The sequence below is a fragment of the Sebastes umbrosus genome, chromosome 9 (assembly GCF_015220745.1).
Source record: "Sebastes umbrosus isolate fSebUmb1 chromosome 9, fSebUmb1.pri, whole genome shotgun sequence".
Taxonomy (NCBI): domain Eukaryota; kingdom Metazoa; phylum Chordata; class Actinopteri; order Perciformes; family Sebastidae; genus Sebastes; species Sebastes umbrosus.
This window is the reverse complement of record NC_051277.1, coordinates 21,983,469-22,003,905: the sequence shown is the minus strand read 5'-3', so window position 1 is coordinate 22,003,905 and position 20,437 is coordinate 21,983,469. Positions and strand designations below refer to the sequence as shown.

The window sequence follows — 20,437 nt, the reverse complement described above, 5'->3', positions numbered from 1 at the left end:
AGCCTATTTTTACATTTTGCTGATGATATTTATTAGGGGTATTGTGCAATACCGGTATTGATAATAACTGTGATATCTAAAAAAATTAAATGTTGATATCATGGTAATAATACACATGATGATAATGTGTAAATAATCTGGCGCCTCTTAAATCAATTTATATATACAGTTATTGTTACAGGCTCTCTCTCTACCTCCCTACACTCGTATTTTGAGTGTAATTCATTTGATGAAAAAGAGACAAAACACACAATAAACAAAGTTAAAGATACATTTGACTCATAGCATTATTATTATAATAATAATAATAATAATAATAATAATAATAATTATTATTATTATTATTATTATTATTATTTCAATTTTCTACAGATATTGTGATAATATCGTTATTGTGAATTCCTTTGGCCATGATAGATCATAGTGAAAATCTGATATCATGAGAGTCCTAATATTTATGCACTTTTACTTTAGTGTAATTTTGAATGCATTACATTTACTTGTAACAAAGTATTTTTTACACTTTATTTTTTTAACTTTTAAAGCATCTGAATACTTCCATCACTGATACACAATAGCCTATACCAGGTGTCTGAAAATGATACAGCTAAACTGAAATCAGCCATCATTAATATGATCATTTACACATGTGCTTTTCCTATACTGTGACATGTAATGTACTCTGTAAAAAGGCTTGTTAATTACAGTATATCATGGTTATTTGACAAAAGAAATGATTGAATGTACTTGAGTTCGTCAATGAAAAATATTTTAATATATATACTTTTTTTAAAATTAATTTTACCTTTATTATACTATTTTGGCAGAGTTGAATGAGATCATTTTCTTTGTATTATGGCACCGGTGTTATGTTTTGTTATGTTTGTTATGCTATGTTAGGAAAAAAAGGAATCAAAATAATTTTCCAAAAACATTTGAGTTGAATGAAGGCTGTTATGAGCAAATAAAAGTGAGACACCACAGCAAACAGTGCTCCCCTCTCGAGGACAGGAATATTACCATGCACTCCCACTTCACCTTGTTTAGTAGCTGTGGTGGTGTTGGGCTGTACCAACAGTCTGCAGCCTCTAATGTCATGTGTATTTTTAACGGTCCACCGTCCTCCCTCTCTCAGGATGGATTTTATTGGGCAGAATAAAGAGATAACAATAGCCACGTGCTCGTGTTTACACTTCTTCAAATTTCAGGCGGGATCTGGTCTCTAATATAAAACACAGCTTCCTGACTCCCACTGACAGAGACCAACTAGAGGAGACCAGACCACCACAGTTAACCTGATTTTAGTAGGATAAAAGTGGCTAATATGTTTTTGCTTTAAATCTAATCTAACATGGGCAATAAGCAGTCAAACGTGTGCATCCCCTTTGGTTTGTTGCTCAACTGCACCACAGAGGGTAAGTCTGCTTCTTCACTTATTTCAATTCTTTTTTCTTTGTGATTTGACTGTCTAATATTTTACTCAAGGCTGTTAAACATTATTTAAAAATAATAGTTAAGTTATAGTCCAAAGTAGCATTTAGTTGTTGTTGTAGTAGCCTGCTATAGCTAGTTAACAGAGGGATACTTTTAATAATAATAATAATAATAATAATAATAATAATAATATAATAATAATAATAAACTTTATTTATATAGCACTTTTCTAAACAAGGTTACAAAGTGCTTTTCTGAAAAAAAACAAAAACACAAAAAACAAAAAAACAAAACAAAATAAACACAAAAAAACAATAAATCAGCAAAGAATAAAAAACAATCAACAGAGGGATCATAAAAACAAGAAACATCTGGGGGTAAAATACATTTATAAAGCAGAATAAAATTGAAACATCACAGCAAAACCTAATTTATTGCATAAAATTAGATGCAAAACATGAGACTATAATTCATCTATGGTTACTGTAACCTCTCTAACATGTAATAAATTACATTATTATTGCAATTTTTTGACCTTTTTCAGACTAACTGTAAGCTGCATTTTAATATTTCCATCTGTTTGAGACAGATTTGTTTTTATTTCTGATATTAGACATCTTATTGCTGCAACTATAACACATTTTAGGCCTACATATTACGGTACAGTTGTTGAGACCACTTTTATATCTCAAATATCTGACCCTGAACCAGTATCAGAGCTGTCTCACCACATCTCATATTAATTCAATTTTATCTGTTGTTTTAGTCAGACAGGAAATGCCTGTCGCTCAGTCATTGCTGTACTGAGCCCCTGTGTGGCTGAGATAGGTTCAGAGGCCTCTGATGATGTCATAGCTTTCCCAGACCCCTGCTGGCTGATGGGGAAAAAAAGACAAACATGATTGTGAGAATAGAAAAGGAAGTCACTGGACAAGAACCAAAATGTAATCCAGAGGAGAAACAAACAATTTCAGTGTGTTTTCAAACATTTGGACGGTCCCTCACGATCTGTTTCCTCCTTTTTTTGCTCTGTTCATCCACACATTGTTGTCCTTATTCACAAATAGGTTGTGCTATCCATTTTCTGACATTATAAACCACCAATTTAGAAATCAAAAAAAAAAAGTGGTGGAGTGTGGTAAAAAAAAAAGCTGTTTTCAGATAGTACGAGCACTTCTTTTGTTTGAATGCTGTCATGTTCTTACTGTAAACCACTTATGATAACAACATGTGTTCAACACAATACAACACATATTTAAAATGAGTTTAACATTTCTATTTGTCTTGATTGCTCTAGTGCAGGGGTCTGCAGTATTGGAGTATATGGGCCACACAGTATACGGAGTATTAGGGCCACATTGAGGAAAAATAAATAAATCTGAGATTTCAAGAATAAAGTCATATTACGAGAATAAAGTCATAGGTTTATGAGAAAAAAAGTTATAATATTATGAGAATAAAGTCAGAAGTTTACGAGAAAAATGTCATAATATTATGAGAATGAAGTCATAATATGATAAAGTAGTAATTTTACGTGCTATTTTCTCTTTTTCTCGTAAAGTTATGACTTTATTCTTGTAATATTGCGACATTGTTTATCGTAAAGTTATGACTTTATTCTCGTAATATTACAACTTTTTTTTCTCGTAAAGTTATGACTTTATTCTCATAATGTTGTGATTTTTTTTATCGTAAAGTTATGACTTTATTCTCGTAATATTACAACTTTTTTTCTCATGAAGTTTTAACTTTATTCTAGTAATATTAAGACTTTTTTTCTCGTAAAGTTATAACTTTATTCTCGTAATTTTACGATTTTTTTTCTCATAAAGTTATGACTTTTTTCTTGTAATATTATGACTTTATTCTGGAAATCTGAATCTGAAATCTCAGATTGATTTTGCCTAAAATGGCTCTTTTGATAGTAAAGGTTGCTGACCTCTGCTCTAGTGTTACATTTTTTCCACTCTCTCTAAAACTGTTGTGTGTTGGAAATCATTCTTTTCGTACATACCAATATGCACCACTAAGCGGCGCCACTATATTATATTGCCATCACAATGTGGGGGAGGGCCATCAGAGAGCTCAGCACCTCATGATCTTTGGCAGGAAAAGGGATGAGTTCATGGGATTATTGTAGCCAAGCTACGCTACATCTGTCATCATCCTTTTCCTCTGTATTAGATCACTGCATAAAACAGTAAACATTGTTTCTATTCAAACATCCATTGTCCAAATGTAAACTCCCATTCTGCGAGGCAGCGGTGTTATGAGACATGTTTACTCTGTGGCTCAGTGGAAGTGGTTGCTTGTGACTTAGCAGCAGGTGTGGTTGTGTAATGTTCCTATATTTGAAGCTATAAAGCAGAGCCCCGTCTTTGAAGAGTATACTACTGCTCATTGTGTATGTTAGAGCATGATGTCAGCAGTAAACCTGATACCATCAGAGTGAGTGAGTGTTTTGAAGGAGGATGAGAGTGTTAGAAGTAGAGAAAGCAGAGTCTAGAGTTTCAGGTCAGACTCCCTCATCCTGACGGCTTCATCACATCTATGCTTTGTTTGTCTCAAGTTACATGCTGCGTAGAGTATCTATATTGCACATCTGTATGTCTGGAGAGTAAAAATAAGGACGCCCCCTCTTAGTGTGAGTACGACCTCGGCCATTTCTCTCACATGTGACGGAGCTCTTGGGTGGCATAAGGAGAGGTAGTTAAACATTTAGCACCATCTTAATTATTTAAGACTGCTCGACTGCGTGCATGTGTGTGTGTGAGAGTGTTTTTGTGGGAAAGAGAGAGACAAAAGAGATCAAGAAAATGAGACACATCATCATTTTATCAGTAATATTCACTGGATATATATCAGCTATTAATACCAATGGGGAGTCAGCGTCAAAGCTGTTTCCATCCATTTTTTATGTTGATTTAAATTTTAGAAACAGGTCATGGCAGTTATTCAGCTGAGGCTATTTTTGAATATTGGACAATTTCCTCCTTTGTAATCTTGATTAATTATTATTATATTTATGGTGACACCTTTAAATATATATTTTTTTAAAAATCCTCACTGTTTGAGAAGCTGGAATCAGTGAATGTTTAGCATTTTTGCTTGATAAATGACTTAAAGGGGACATATCATGCTCATTTCCAGGTTCAAACTTGTATTTGGGGTTTCTACTAGAACATGTTTACGTGCTTTAATGTTCAAAAAACATAATTATTTTTCTCATCCTGTCTGTCTGAATATACCTGTATTCACCCTCTATCTGAAACGCTCCGTTTTAGCGCCTGTCTCTTTAAGAATCCGTCCTGCAAAAGCCCAGTCTGCTCTGATTGGCTGGCGAGGAAAATCCAGCCAAACCCAGGCCTATATTCAGCATGGCAAAAAATCCCATACTAACATGCTATTTAGTACACTTAAACAGTATGTGAGGACTTTTAGTATGTCTGAAACCTTAGTATGAAACCAATAGTACATGAATTGCATTCTATTTCGGGTGAAATATTTCAGTATGCAAATGCTGGACACTACGGTGGCATAAATATCCCACAATGCAATGCGGCAGTGACGACAACGTTCATAACAGACGTGAACAGACCGCTCTGTAACATCAACAACATTTCAATTTAAGTGTATGCATGAGATTTCACTTTGCTAGGTGTGATATAGTTTTTAAATTAGTTCAGACTTTGATTCTCTCAAATCGTCGTTTTGGTCACATGAGGTTGGCACAGGTTACCATGGTCACGCATCTCCAACTGGCAAGGAGGCTCTCAGGAAGTGACGACGTGCATTACTGCTCAGTGTATCCGAAAAGATACATACTACTGTTTATTCACACAAAAGTATGTTGAACGATAGTACACATATTGGGTATGTAGTGTATAGTATGCAATTTCGGACGAAGCCGAGTAAAATCACTCTCCATCTTCCACTAACTGAGGAGAATAGTAGTTCAGATCCAACCTCATCTGTTTGCAGCTTAAAGGCTGACAGTGTACCCCAGATCTCCCTTATCGCAATTTCAGCTTCCTCCTCTGAGGTGCGGTTCAATCATGTTTCCTTTGTCTTTTGCTCCTTGTCTCCCTATACTTCCAAGCAGGGGAGAGGGTTTTGGCATCACTAGAACTGTGAGCCGGATGCTCCCTATAAAACTTGTCCTAATGTGTGGAAGCACCTGAAAATGCTATTATAGAGATAGAACAACAATTGCAGAAGAAGGCAAACTTGTAAATGAGTCATATAGTCTCTTTAACTTTTCAAATGTGTGTTTCTGAAATCATATACCACTGATTCAAACACAAAGAGAAGGCAAAGCTGTACTAGCAGTGATGACGGACGTGCAACATTTTTGCCTCTGTATTGCTTCTTGTTGTTTATAACCCTCTGGGATATTAGATAGACTTTAGGAAAGGAAGTTCTCATATTTACAAGTTCCCGAAATAGCCCCGTCACCCAGCACTCTCAGTATATCAGTGTCCTACCCGAAGCGGGGGCCCCACAGAAGGTTCCCACACGTGTCACAGGCCAATGTCATGACAAGAGAGCGAGGGAGAGAGGAAGAGGGCCAGGGAATGGGAAGGAGGCAAGATTAGCTGTATGGAGAGGCAAAGAAAATAACGTGTAAGATAAATACATTTTAGAAGGAGCCAGGGGTTACGAGAAAGGGCGTGGTTGACTTCATGACAGCGGAGGGACGTGGCGAGCAGGAAAAGGGGCACAGATGGGCGGAAGCACTCAGCAGTGTAAAAGTGCTAAAGGTGAAGCGAGTGTCTGTGAAATTGACCCCGACGTTTCCCCTCTTCAAATCAAACGCGAGGGTTATGTAACGGGGGGTGTTAATGGCCCCCTACAGTTTCGTCTTTCGTCTCATAGATGATGGACTCCAGAGCTGTAATCCCTACCTGCTGCTGGTCCCCAGTTGTTTACCTGTTTGAACATATTTGCTGCATAGTGTACATTGTAACATCTCAAAGTGTCTCGAACATGAGATCAGTTTACAGAACTCCCATTGGCTCAGGGCCATCCATGACAGTTGTCTTTGATGTCTGGTATGTGGTCCGTCTAAGGAGTGAGCCTCCAGATAGCCGGTAGTGTCCAATCCGACACACTGCTAGATTCTGACAGCACAGGAATTATCAGTCACATTTGATGTCACTTACTGGCAAACCCCTCGTCTAAGGCCTTACATTAACGTCAGGGGGAGTAGATGTCATTTTAATATAGTTATTTTTGTGGAGAAATCATATCAGACACACAATTATTATTCTATAAGCAGATCATTTTTATATGTCTTAAACCATGTCTGGATAGATTCTTTGAGTGAAATCATAAAGACACTCAGTCCGTTTTCATTCCTAGGGCGCAAATGACCCACGTTTTGTGATACCAACACACAAGGCACCCTTTAGTACCTTAATGAAACGCACCGGGCTTTCAATTAAAGGAGCAGTGTGTAACATTTTGGGGGATCTATAAGCAGAAATGGAATATAATATTAATAAGTATGTTTTCTTTAGTAAAAAATCTGACCTGAAACTAAGAATTGTTGTGTTTTCGTTAGCTTAGAATGAGCCCTTCATATCTACATAGGGAGCGGCACGATCTGATATCACCATGTTGGTGTTGTTCCTACAACATCATCATTAATGTTGTTCCAAGACCATCATTGAAACTGACCAATCATGTTGTTGTGCTATCATAGCGTCATAGCATTGTGACTCAGGGAAAAAGACCTCTTTACGGAGTCCACCATCTTGCACCGCCATGTTTCTACAGAAGCACAGAACGGACAAACCAAACACTGATCTCTAGAGAGAGACTTTCATGTTTTTGTGTGTGAAACTGTAGTAATGTGAGCTGCAGAGTGCGAAACCGTGGTTCCGCCAGCCGATGTCTGACTTTCGTTGCTCCTAAAGTAGTGTTATTATGGTAAGGATGGCCTCTGAGCGAGACGAACAGCGTTACAACGGTTTTGCACTTGGCGGCTCATGTTATTGCAATCTTGGAAAGGGAGGAGTGAGTGGAGGGTTACTCAGCTGGTTGCAATCTGCAACCACACCACTAGATGCCGCCAAATCCTACACACTGTACCTTTAACTAGAATATAAACCAATCCGCGGCAACAGAAAATGCTCAGAGAAAAAGCTGCGGGAGTGTGGTGACTAAGTTTAAAGAGCGAAAAGACACACAGAGGGCGGAAGGGGTGTTGTATGGGTCCAACAAACACAGGTCTTTCATCCAGGAGACCACTGTTTGTGTCCCGTTCGTTAAGTTTCACTTTCACGTTACAATAAGCTATTCGTTCGTGTCCCTACTTTACAAACGTAGTAATTTTAAGCTCCCCTAAACCTAGCTAAGTGGTTTTGTTGCCTAAACCTAAGCAAGTATTTTTGTTTAATTCACAACGTGAAGCATGTGTTTACTGCGACCGAAAAGTGACGCCAAGGGGTCAGTATGTGACGAGTTGGGATGAGAATATGTTGCGACATTGCACACAAACATACATGACATAGTGATGGAAGCCATTCAGTTACTAATTTTTGGTTGGTTATTGTGTTGGATGAACTAAGATTACATCTATTTCTCTGTTTACTTTGAAGGAATCATCAATAATCTGTCTCACAAACAAATGGAGCCTGGTCCTTTGCTGCTAATCTGTGTCTGCTTCCTGGTTCAGCTGCAGCTGCGGGGCTGCAAGTCCATCATGAAGAAGAGCTGTTTGTCCATGTACTCCATTTATTGTTCTTAGTCATAGTCTGGAAATTTAACGATAAGACGGGAACACGGCTAATCTTCTCCCTCTGGTCCACTCATTTTCTGATAATGTCCTCCATTTGAACATCAATCTTTACATCAGTGGCAGTAATAGTTATAATAGCAGGACGTAAATAAAGGACGAGTTTTTACAGACATTTTATTTGATGTGAATTCTTGAGATAGAAAGGAGAAATGCACATGATGTTGTTTCATTTGCAAATGACGGAAATTTGATGGACTCAGTCCAGATCTGTTATCCTGTACTCTCATACTGTCAGAATTGGTGACGGTGATCAGTGATCCTGAAGTGATCCCTCAGGTAGCAGGGAAGAAGGAAGCCACCATGTGCTCAGTGAAGGGCATCCGTCCAGAACGGAGTGGTGGCTGGCAGAGGAGTCGGCACACACCTCAGCATCAAGCTGCTCCATGGGAACCGGCGATGGATGGCAGCTGTTTCCCTGGAGACGCGGGGACTAACATGACCTGCTCTCTAATTACCTACGCCCACCCGAGTCAGCAGCGAGGCAGGAAGCATGCCTCGGCTCAGGACCCTTAGCACAGAAACAACTAATATCTCTTTGACTTCATGCTGCTACTTTGTTCTGAAACAGTTTTAGAAGAAAGATGCATAGAGGCAAAAGGACAGCAGCTAAGGACATGAAGGCTGGAGAGGAAACGACACTCGGGATACAATGCTGGCATGACTGTAGAGCTAAGCTGACAGGTAAATTTGAGAAAGAAATGTTTAAAAATATGTGCTCTTTTGCTGAAGACAGGTGGTAGAAGGATGGTGTCCCCTTCCCTACATGATGTATCTCAGGTTAGCAACAAAAACATGCAAGTGACATCATGCCAGCTTAAACCCCAGCATGGCTCCACTGTTCAAGTCAAAGGACATGATTGTTGGCATGCTACATGAAGTGAGGCCACGCTGTCCACCTTCATTAAAAAGCCTATGCAGAGAGAGTTGAAGGCCTTGAAATCGCCCTTGACACCAAAACAACAGCATAACCGGACCTTGCTGGTATACAGCTGCTAGTGACGTGAATGTCTTTTATGACAGCTGACATGACTCGTGCACCCAGAGCGCTGGAAGGAGAGGCTCGACTTGTGTCCCCCCAGAGTGCCAATTATATGTCCTTCATAGCGATGCACGGTCCAGTGGAGAACAAACGCTGCTTTGTGTTACAGCCTCTGTTTTAGTTTGATTCATTTGTTTTTGATCTGCTTTTGGAGCGCAGAGACTGTGATGATATCATGAAAATAATAAGCATTTCTCATCAGCCACGAGGTGAAACCAAAGGGAGTTACATTATTTTGATAACATCGAACGCTCAGGCGCCGATAAATTCTGCATCGACAAGACTAACAAAGTAACTTCCGTGACCTTTGACACGTACAGACCAGTCTGATTTTTCTGCCTTCTGTGGGAAATGTGGAGCTGGACAGCCTCATGATCTCCAGAGATTTGGAGCTCCAGAGCTCCAGAGAGGGGGCAGAAAAGGGGATAGAAAAACATTCAACAGGAAAGCTAGAGCAGCAGGAGGTTACCATACATACAGCTCAGGTCCGTCTCACTGTCTCTGGCTGCCAACTGCAGACGAATGGAAAGAAAGTTTGGAAGGAAATATGCTATTATGTAATGTAGTACCTGGAGCTCTCTGTTATCCCTATATGCCCTTTCCTTTGGGACTGTGAGACAAAACGGGCACTCACTAATGGTCAGTATATAATATGACAGCTGCTGGCTGTTGTTCTTGAACTTCTTTCTCTTCTTGGAAACACTGGAATCTTCTCTCGAACCAAGAGTTTGTTTCTAAAAGTGGGCTTCAATGTCTTTTTTGGCGTACTGAGTGACTGGGTGGGTAATAATAGCAGAAGTATTTTGTGTCATAACCCCGGGGCCCTTCATTGGGTCTCTGAGCGCTTTGTGGTCAAGGTCTGAATCACCATGGGGGCCGGCTGTGTGTAAACAGTTTGTTACCTCTAGCAACATGCAGCAAATACTCAAATCTGTTAATATTTGATGTTTTGGAAATGGGCCAAATTAGGCTTTACATCTTGTTCATATTTTGTTTTGTTTGCGATAGTTATTCCATGATGTAATTTGAGGTTTACAGACTTGATTGTGTATGTTGGTTGAGTGTTTACTGCTTCTTAATTGCTTATGTGTGTCTAGCAGCGTGGGTATTTTAAAAAAAACACTTTTCACCCTTGCACTATAATACTATAATACAGTAAAGACTCCAAGGTTCCACTTTTCAGGAACATTATCTTCAATAAACTGCTGCCTTGGCTCTAGTGAGAAATAATGGTACATGATCAACACATGAAAAGGAACGGATTAAAATGTTTAAATGGCCGTAGCTGAAAACCCCCAAACTGAGCCGCTCAGCAGTTCCCCAAAACCACTCCCGTTTCACTAATGAGATTTTGGATTCTTTTCTTCCGAATATTTAAGAGTGAAGCAATTTAGAGGTTAGAATTTGGGACCCTGAAGGCAAATCCTGACAAGCCTTACATTGCCTGGGAAGAGATTTCCTTTTGAACTCTGTCATAAATTCTAATGATGTTTAATTTTGATGTTCTTAACTATAGGTTGGTTGTTTAACATATGCCACAAGAATTCCCTGCTTTCCCCCCGTATGCCTGACAGGATTAATGTGAATATGCCACAAGACTTTTTTTTACAACTGCGGTGCTGCAGTGAAATGCTGTGGGTCAACGACATCCATCCCTTTTTAAAATATGATCCCACAAAAACACATTTATATAGTTATACACACACCAACATGAAACCCCTGCCGTATTTACACACACCTCTCTTTATTTAACATTATATACCTCTCCTCTTTACAAGACTCCCTTTTATTTTTATCCGTTTTTGAAGAACGATTAAAAATACATAGCTTTACCTTGTAAATTTGAACGCTCGACCAGAATGTCTATTCCTGGCGAGTGTCCTGACAGGCAGACTGGAGCGAGCCTGCTGCTGTTTGTGTGGAGTCATGTTAAAATGACAAAGACCTTGACATAGACACCCGTCCTCTTCCTCTTTGGCCAGAGACTGGACACCACTCAGTGCTGTTATTAACCCTCTGACAACTGTATAATCCCATGAATTTTCCATTGCATCAAGCGTGCTACCGTCTAGTCACTGCTGGAAAGATAAAAGAAAAAGGAAGAAATGAGGATTGAATTCTTGTGTGGAACGATGTCATTTTGGATCTCTTTAAACATTAGAAGACATTATTGATACCTTCATTTTGCCATGGTCTTAAGCTGTGCTTGTATTTGAAGCCACATCTTTGCAAGAGGCTAGAAGACGTTGGCCATGTTGTTCTGGGCCAAGAGCATTTCCTGCATCTCCTTCGGTGGTGCATCCGCTCTTCATCCCAAAGAACACCGAGACAATAGAACAGATGGAGGAAGAACACTGTCCGTGCATCTGGTTAAATGCATTGAAAGGCCATTTTTAGCCAGTCTCCCACTGACAGAGAGGCCTAAAACAACATTTTAGTGGAGCCGGGCCACTATTTCATGTTCCACTTGCACAAACTGAAAGTGCGACATTGATTTAGTGACATTTTGTTATACTTTAAAATGCTCAAAAAGAGATTCAGATAAAGCATTTTTTTCAATTTCGCCTCTGACTGTTTCCATTGTGTTAGCGTAGAAGAGGTCATTTCATGTCAGGAGCTGGCATGTTACGCAACGTCGTGATTTAGACTCCTTCAATGGAAAATGATTCAGGAAATTCTTCATATCACAGTCAATATCCTTGTCCATTATCCTTACCATTTTTAACAACCTGCCTATCTACAGGAAGAGGTGAATCAGTCTCAGACAAGAATAGAGAGAATGTATTTTAGGTGTGTGTATGCAATAACTGCAATAACAGAAAGTTGAAGCATGAAAGTTCATTATTGACCTTGGAAACAATATTTTGTCAAAGAAATCTTCCACTTACTGTCTTCTTCCAGACATTTAAACCACATTTAAACCACATTTAAACCGTCACAGCCTTCCTCAGTGGATGAAGTTTTCTCTGTTGTACAGAGCAAGTGATCGACTATTTCTCCAAGATAACTGAGCAAACTGAGGGAGACCATGACATGCGGTTGAAAGCTCAAGAAAACGCTAGTAAGTGGACCTTGAGTTAAGTTTTTTTTAAATTTTTGTCAGAAAACACAGTTGTTTCTTTCTCATTTATGGTATTATCGCATGACGACATGTTGTGAAATGTTCTGCGGTTGCTTGCTGTTCGTAATCAGAAGTGGACGGACGTAGTCACCATGAGGTCACCCATTAGTTTGTGGACTGATGTTTTGAAGCGTCAAGTCGGCATTTTGGCTGTTGCCATTTTGGTTTTTAGGCCATTGCCATCTTGTTTCTTTGCACAAGTGACACAAGAGGGTGGAGCTAAGTACAACCGAACGCTGAACAAGACATTTTCAGGCGTCCAAAATGTTACAATTAACTTGTGATGAACTGAAAACACACTGAAAGGGTTTATGTTGTAAGACGAAAACGCAGACACCACTCAGATCAGGCAGCAACCTTTCAATCACAAGGTAGCCACGCCATAAACATACCCTGCTTTATGGTCTATTTTAGTCTAAATGGGACCATAATTTACTAAATGAACATCATTGAAGAAGACTTGAAACTAGCGATTGAGACCGTAAACTCATGTTTACAATGTTTACTGAGGTAATAAATCAAGTGAGAAGTAGGTTCATTTTCTCATAGACTTCTATACAATCAGGCTTCTTTTTGCAACCAAAATAGTCGCTCCCTGCTGGCTATTAGAGAGAATGCAAGTTTAAGGCACTTCCGCATTGGCTTCACTATTCAGACCCGGAGGTTGCCCACTGTTTGTAATCAGTCATATTTGTAAGTATTTACATTATTTTCTCAGCACTGTAAAAATGACGTATGAAGTGAACACGAGTAAAGAGTTCGACAGCCATTGTCAATTTACTGCATTACTATACAGTGGCAGCGCTTTGTTTTCCCACTCGCCAGTGATTCACTTCATGGTGGTGTTTTTAATTTACTGAAATCTGAAATTGCAGAAGTGAAACCAAGCATGCATGCATTTTGTCAGCTCAAGACTACCACAGCATTCAGTCTCATGATCTGAGGATTTTGAAAATTAGAACAATCTGTGAGGGCACCGAGCACATGGCAAAGAACTCCCCCTAAAATGGCTCCAATTAAAGACAAATGCTGCACTGTTGCTTTGATAAAAAAAAAAAAAAAACTTTTTCAACTCAGTATGTTTTATCATCTACGTGAGAGATTTTTTTTACTGATACAATGGCTTTGGCACTAGTTGAACTCTTACTGTGTCTTTGAAAAACAGGTGCTCGACTCCAACGGCCTGCAAAGAGACGACCTAATGAAAAGACAGGAGCACAAATTGAAACCAAATGTGAATGCACTGTAGTAGAAACAAAAAGAGGTGACCAGAAAAACATTGTTGTATGAATGTGGCTCATTGTGCTGCTGGCCCATGTGTGTTTGATGGAGATGGTTGTGTTCACATCGAAGGTGGGTATGACTCACTTCATCCATTAGATCAGTGGCTGGGGTTTGGACAGCAGCCCTCCCCTGATACTGAGACCACCGCGTACAAACTTTCCCAAACAGCCATCTGCTCAGCATTTCTGCACTGCGTTTGAATCTTTACTGAGAATTAAAATACTGCAAATGTAACACTTTGCTGTCCAAGGACCAGTCACTGCGCCGCTCCACATGGCAGCAGTCACACCGCTGTGGGCCAAGTTTCCTTGAGCAAACGAGGCATGTCTGCCCTCCTTCTCTGGAAATAACTTTATCTGCTGTAGGGGCCCTCGTGAGATCGCTGCATCACAGATGCTTGATACCCAGAAGGGGGACAGTATGCATTATGGTTCAGTTTAGAGCAGAGCATCCCTGTTTGCATCCAGTTAAATAAAAATAGACACAGCTTTCTGACAGTGTGTTGTTCTGTATGTCCTCATATACACTATGGCCTAGTTTTGTTGGTGTAAATCCCAACTCTGGACCAATCATTTTCACACTAACTAATCACACACAAGCTTGCCAGAATGTATGGCTCTCTGCTGCAGTGGGAAGTTAATTCTGTTTGTACATGGGTGGTCGAACCAACAGTGTGGGGTCTTTCTCAGTTGGTCTCCAACTTCCAGAGGCTTCTTTGCCTCTGTCATGCTGTCATCAGAGCAATCAGACCGACATATCTGTGTTAACAGTGTCCAGGGGTCAGGGCTTAGGGTGATGCCGGATAGTAATTTAGGCTCTGGCTGAGCATGAAGCACAAACTAATGTGTTTAGTTTAACATTCTGCAGACTATCTGAATGTCCTGAGTGAGTTCTGACTGTTCAACTGTGAGTTCATCTTTAAGCGCTGTTGTATATTTTAGATTTGATCATTGTTAAAGCCACTGTGTGCTAAATTATCAATTATCTCTTCGCATTCACTTACATTTAAACTGAAAACAAACAAACAAAAACAAACAAACAACAAGCCAGTCATCTTAAAGGAATAGTTTGTCATTTGGGGAGACAGGCTTAGTCACGTTTTTGCATTGAGAAGATCGATATTGCTCTCATTTTTTTATGGTAAACATACAGTATGTAGCTTCATCCAGCAGCCGGTTAGCTTAGTTTAGCACAATGATTGTAAACAGGGGGAAACAGTCTAGCTCTTCACGACTGTAACAAAATACAGTATGCCTACAGGGCCTCTAATGCTCACCAATTAATATGTTATATCTTGTCGATTTAATCTCAGTGTCTGGTTGTCACCATGATTTTGCCAGTTGTCTGTGCCCTCCAAAACCTACAAATTTCATGTTTATGATGTGAAAATATGGTTAAGGTTTGGTTAGGTTTAGGTACAAAAATGCCGATCATGGTTTTGGTTAAAATAAGGACTTTGTTGTGGGGATGTGACGATACCTGAAATTTATAATGTACCTTCATCTAATACTAATTTTACTTAATAGAGCTTGAACACACCAAAGTGTAACTCAATGCAACCTCTGTACATTAACTGTTCGCTCCGTTATTTAGCCAAACAGGATTGTACTGCCCATCGGCTGCTAACAGGTAATGTCACGAGCTCTCCTCCTGCCGATTTCAACACAGATTTCTTGCTCACAGTGTAACATTTTCAGGGAATTTTCTATCGTCCTAGGGACGACGAGACGCCATTAGTCTTGAGCCCTGATCCCCGGTACCTACAATACCTGTGGTACGTCACATTATCAGAATTTTGGCATCGACTTGGTACCAAAGTATTGGTTCTCGTGACATCTACTACTACTAATACTACTACTGACTACTTTGTTGAGTTTAGGGGAGCTTCATTGTCATGGCTACGATGATAAACATGTGGTTAAGTTTAGTGAATGATCGTGGTCATGCTTTAAAAAAAGACAACATTGACTGTCGGTTGGACACGGGAAACGAACAGCAGTCTCCCGTGTTAAAGTCTGATGTTTTGTTAATATCTGTCAATCGTTGATAATTGTTAATAATTACTACAGTCTCCGGAGGGCTTTGTCACTTGAACAGATGTCATTTTGGGGCACTTACTGAAACGATTGATGCTGACAGTCTCCAATAAGTTTATTTCACAAAATGTCGAACAATTCCGTTAACATCTCTCTGTGTTATTGAATATTTCTTGCAGACATTCAACAGCGTCTTACATGATTGGGCTGAAAATTATCCTGAAAGCACAGTTCCTTTCCTCTGGAACAGATTCAGCCCGGCAATCATTATGCATTAATTAACACCCCATAGTCTGCGCTCAGGCAGTAAAGCAAGCATTAGAGGAAGCAGCACTTGTTACTGCAGCTCTGCTGTGTTTACAGGGAAAGCTTGATTGCAGACTCCATATTCACTTCCTGTGTTAATCCCCTTTGCCATAGCAGATCTTTCTTTCTGAGGCAGCGGCGAGGGCGTGGGGGGAATTTCAGTCCTGCTTTGCTTCACCCCAAACACCATCCACCCAAGGCTCATATAAAGAGCCACCATATCCTGCTAAAACAAACAGCATTGAGGAGGTAGAAACAAATGCTTTTGTCTTTGAGTTATATTTAGTTCCTGCCTGCCTTCACCCAAAACGCCATCTCTCACGAGACTCGTTTGCCCTCAAACTGAAGTAGATCATATATGACCATGTTGGCAGCCGCCAAAGCCCAGAAGCACTTTTCCTCTGTTTGTGATATGGATCATGTGTGTATGGTCAACCTGCATACATTAAGCAGAAAGTAAATCTGCCACACCTTTTCCAAATCACATTTTCACGCATTCTCATTTCTTAACCAGCAGGCTTTGTTCATATTTGACACACTACACAGCTGCTGTAGCGCCCCAGGCCTCACGAGTACTCCACTACGGTTAGATACGCTGTCCCGACACTCCCTTCACTGATGGTCTCTCAGTCCTATAAACCCTGCAGGCCATGGCTCCTCAGAGAGCGGTGTAGTCCAGAAGACAGGAAACAGCTTGAGAGAAACCCAGCAGTCAAGGCTGTGGGAGGGCAGAGGATAGGGTGGGAAATAAGGGGATTTCCTCATATGGCGCTTGGACTTTTATTAAAAGTGTGCAGTCCATATCTATGTGTCCGACATATGAATAGCTGATTAAAGCTGCAGTGAGTAGAAATGGAACAAATATGATTAAAAAAAGTTATTTTTATAAAACGGTCACTATATCCTGACAGTATAGAGCATGAGACAGGTAATCTGAAAACAATCATGTGCTTCTGTGTCCTCTGGTGTCCTCTGTGCTCCTAATGGCATCTGCAAGATTTCACAGACCGGAGCAAAACAACCAATCAGAGCAGAGTTGGAGTCTGCCGTCTATGAGAGCCGGCTGTCAATCACTCGCAAACGCCGACGAAACGGTCAAACTAGGCAGCGCTGATCGTATATGAATCAATAGTCTGTTACTGTAATGCCTATTTCTTGCCTCAAATATTTCCAGAAACATTTCATAGTATACTTATAGCGCCTTCGGGAAACAAACAAAAGCCGCTGAGAGGCTGAGGTTGGGCCGGTTCGCTTGTCACTTGACGCGCTACCAAAATGATACCCTGAGATTCGAAAAATACGTCGAACAAAAATCTGGTTTAATGAAAGTGATCGACTAATTATAACGGCCATAAAATCAATCAATAGCGATCAAAAGGAAAAATTGCGGTCAACAAAAAATTTGGCGACCCACTCACCCTCTCTTCCCTCTCGCACCCAAGTGAACAACTGTGTGAGTGCCACCCATATCCATGTGACCCAAATCATCCCAATCACATAATAATAAATGACAATACTAAATGACAATATCCCCAACGCTAACAAATACCAACACCAAAAATACAAACCATCACAAACCTAATATTAATACAAACACTACTCCTTCCTGAAATTGTTCATGGCTCCTATGAAGTAATGTTTAGCTGTAAAATGAGAAACTTTGTGACCTTGCAGCCATGTTGAGAACAGTTGAAGAAACACCGAGCACCGCCAAACTAGCTGGAGCTCAGCCAATAGGAACGCTCAATAGGAACGTTCTCTCTCGCTCTCTGAAATGACCTGTGATTGGCCAAAGTCTCCCGTCACGGGCTAGATTTTTTTTTAAATCTGAAAACAGAGCCATGAGGAGGTGCAGAAGTCTAGTTTTCTCTCAGAACACTTGAATTACAATATGCTGAAAGGTTATTATGGACTTTTTGTCCAATGATGCCAAAAACATTCTGCCTATACTGCACATTTAGTTAATGTTTAATATCCCCCCGTGATGGGTCTGTGACTAAAAAACACTAATGATCTTGTAAATCTCTTTCCTCTGTATTCAGATCAGTTTAACGTCTTCAGGAAGCAAAGAAGCATCCATGATCAATAATCTTATATTGTTATCAAAGTTTGCACCCCACGCTGTGTGCTTGACCCCTGAGACTTCTGTGTGCAAATGCGCTGACCTTCCTTTAGATTAGCACACATCCCCTTTCAAGCATGATGTTTGTCCTGTAGGCTGCACACTCATTATAGGCTTCATCACTGGCTTTTTTTCAGGAAACAAACAAAAGCCGCTGAGAGGCTGAGGTCGGACCAGTTCGCTTGTCCGACGCGCCACCAAAATGATACCCTGAGATTCGAAAAATACCTTGAACAAAAATCTGGTTTAATGAAAGTGATCGACTAAATTATAACGTGCACAAAATCAATCAACAGCGATCAAAAGGAAAAATAGCGGTAGCAAAAAAGCATCCACGATCAATGATCTTATATTGTTATCAAAGTTTGCACCCCTTGCTGTCTGTTTGACCCCTGAGACCTCTGTGTGCAAATGCGCTGACCTTCCTTTAGATTAGCACACATCCCCTTCCAAGCATGATGTTTGTCCTGTAGGCTGCACACTCATTATAGGCTTCATCACAGGCTTTTTTGAGTGAACAGTTAAATGAATTATTCAGAGGCTGTGTGATGCTCTTGAGGGGGATCTCTGCTGCTGCTTACTGTGTCTTTAAAGTCGTGCAGAGCAGAAAGGGAGCTCCTCTAAGGAAAGGAAAGGAGGGGGCTGCTGTGAGCCAGTTGGAGGTGTCTCTGTCTGCCTGTCGCAGCAGCTCTTGGTTGACATTAAAGCAGACAATCCATGCTCGAGATTTGAAGGCACCGATCCTTAGATTGAACTGGTTCCACGCAGATACTCATCCCGACCGAACATACATGGATGGACAGAGAAAACATAGCGCAATCGGAATTAACTTGTCAGCCGGTGCGAGGAATTTCTGCAGGATATAATGGGGAATACGACACCTAAACCTTTAATAGGTGAGACTTTGTTATTAATGCATCATTCACGAGGCTTGTAAATGCACTCACACGAAGCATGAGTGTCTGTCTGTGTGTTGTTAGATATACAGCCAGAGATCCACATGGCTGGTCCAGGACGCGCTTCCCATCACGGAGCGTGATTCCCAGGGAGCGACTCCAAACATGCGCTCTCTCTCTGGAAATCCACTTTTCACGCATCATTTTGTAGCATTATAAGCAGCAATGTAGCCTTAAATGAAAAAAAGAAAGAGCAGGCAAATGAATTGACTAAAGTCATTAACCTAATATTTTCAGCAAAGCTCCTTTGTGACTCTTGCCAAAGACCCTATCATAATAAAAAAGACCTTGATTGTAGCCTATAACAGACCAATTTCCAAATTACTTGTGCATTAAATGGCTCCTTAATTTCTGCTTTTTGCACGATCAGATTCTCTTGTTTTCTGTTACAGTGTGTAAATCTGGCTTTTATTTCTGACAGGATGCATTATATAGTTGCCTGTTGTTTTGCCATACAACCTTGTTTCATATAGATGGATATACAGATTAGAGAGTATTTAATTAATCCTTTGTAACTGTTGCCAAATACCCTATTATAATAAAAAAGACCCTGATTGTATAGCCTAACAGACCAATTTCCAAATTACGCAGTGCATTATATGGCTCCTTAATTTCTGCTTTTTTTGCACGATCAGATTGTTTTTTTATCTTGTTTTCTGTTACAGTGTGTAAAATCTGGCATTTGTTTATGACAGGATTCATTATTTTGTTGTTTTGCCATACAACCGTGTTTCATATAGATGGATATACAGATTAGAGAGTCCTTAATTAATCCCAATGGGAAATTGCAGCATTACAGCAAGCCAAGAAGTCACACATGAATCACAGAACAACCATAAGCACACATAGTAAGAGGTCAATAAGAAAGAAAACTACAGTTTTAACCAGAAACTGAACACTAGGACTATTCTCTACGTATAATATTCTGCTGTTTTCCCAAGTATGAAAGCTGCCTTATATAAGGCACAATCTCAAGTGAATTATCCCTGCATGTGATTGCCCGCCCCAGTTTTTTGCATAAAGCTGGCATTATGAGCTCTCAGAATATCACTTTGTCATGACACCTACAGCACACTACTTGATAATCAGTTCCCCGTATCACTTTGATTTAGTGTCTGTCACACTCCCACGCCCCCAACAGACCCACTCGGTGGCTAAATGATGTGGTTGCTGCCACCGGAGCCAGCTGACGTAGGGTTTGGACTGAGATCAGTTTAGTCACAGAGGAGCAGGAGCAGCGTGGGTCCCTGCTTGCACTGTATGGTTTCCATTAAACGTGGAATGAGTAGAATATCTGCGTTTTTGCACAATATATCAGACAGTAGGTCTTTATGTAT

General features: G+C 40.1%; 1 protein-coding gene across 2 annotated transcripts in view; it reads left to right on the top strand.

Annotated features, from left to right (window-relative positions):
• The first annotated feature begins 883 nt into the window (after nt 1-883).
• Nucleotides 884-20,437, top strand: part of neurl1b (neuralized E3 ubiquitin protein ligase 1B) — a 28,947-nt gene continuing 9,393 nt past the window's right edge. Inside the window, exon 1 of one of the 2 annotated variants that reach the window (XM_037781200.1) lies at nt 884-1,415. In XM_037781200.1, coding sequence (XP_037637128.1) covers nt 1,352-1,415 — 64 coding nt within the window. In that variant the 5' untranslated portion in view covers nt 884-1,351. Of the gene's footprint in view, nt 1,416-18,750; nt 19,041-20,437 lie in introns of those variants that run through there. The other variant, XM_037781201.1, reaches the window with a different exon arrangement.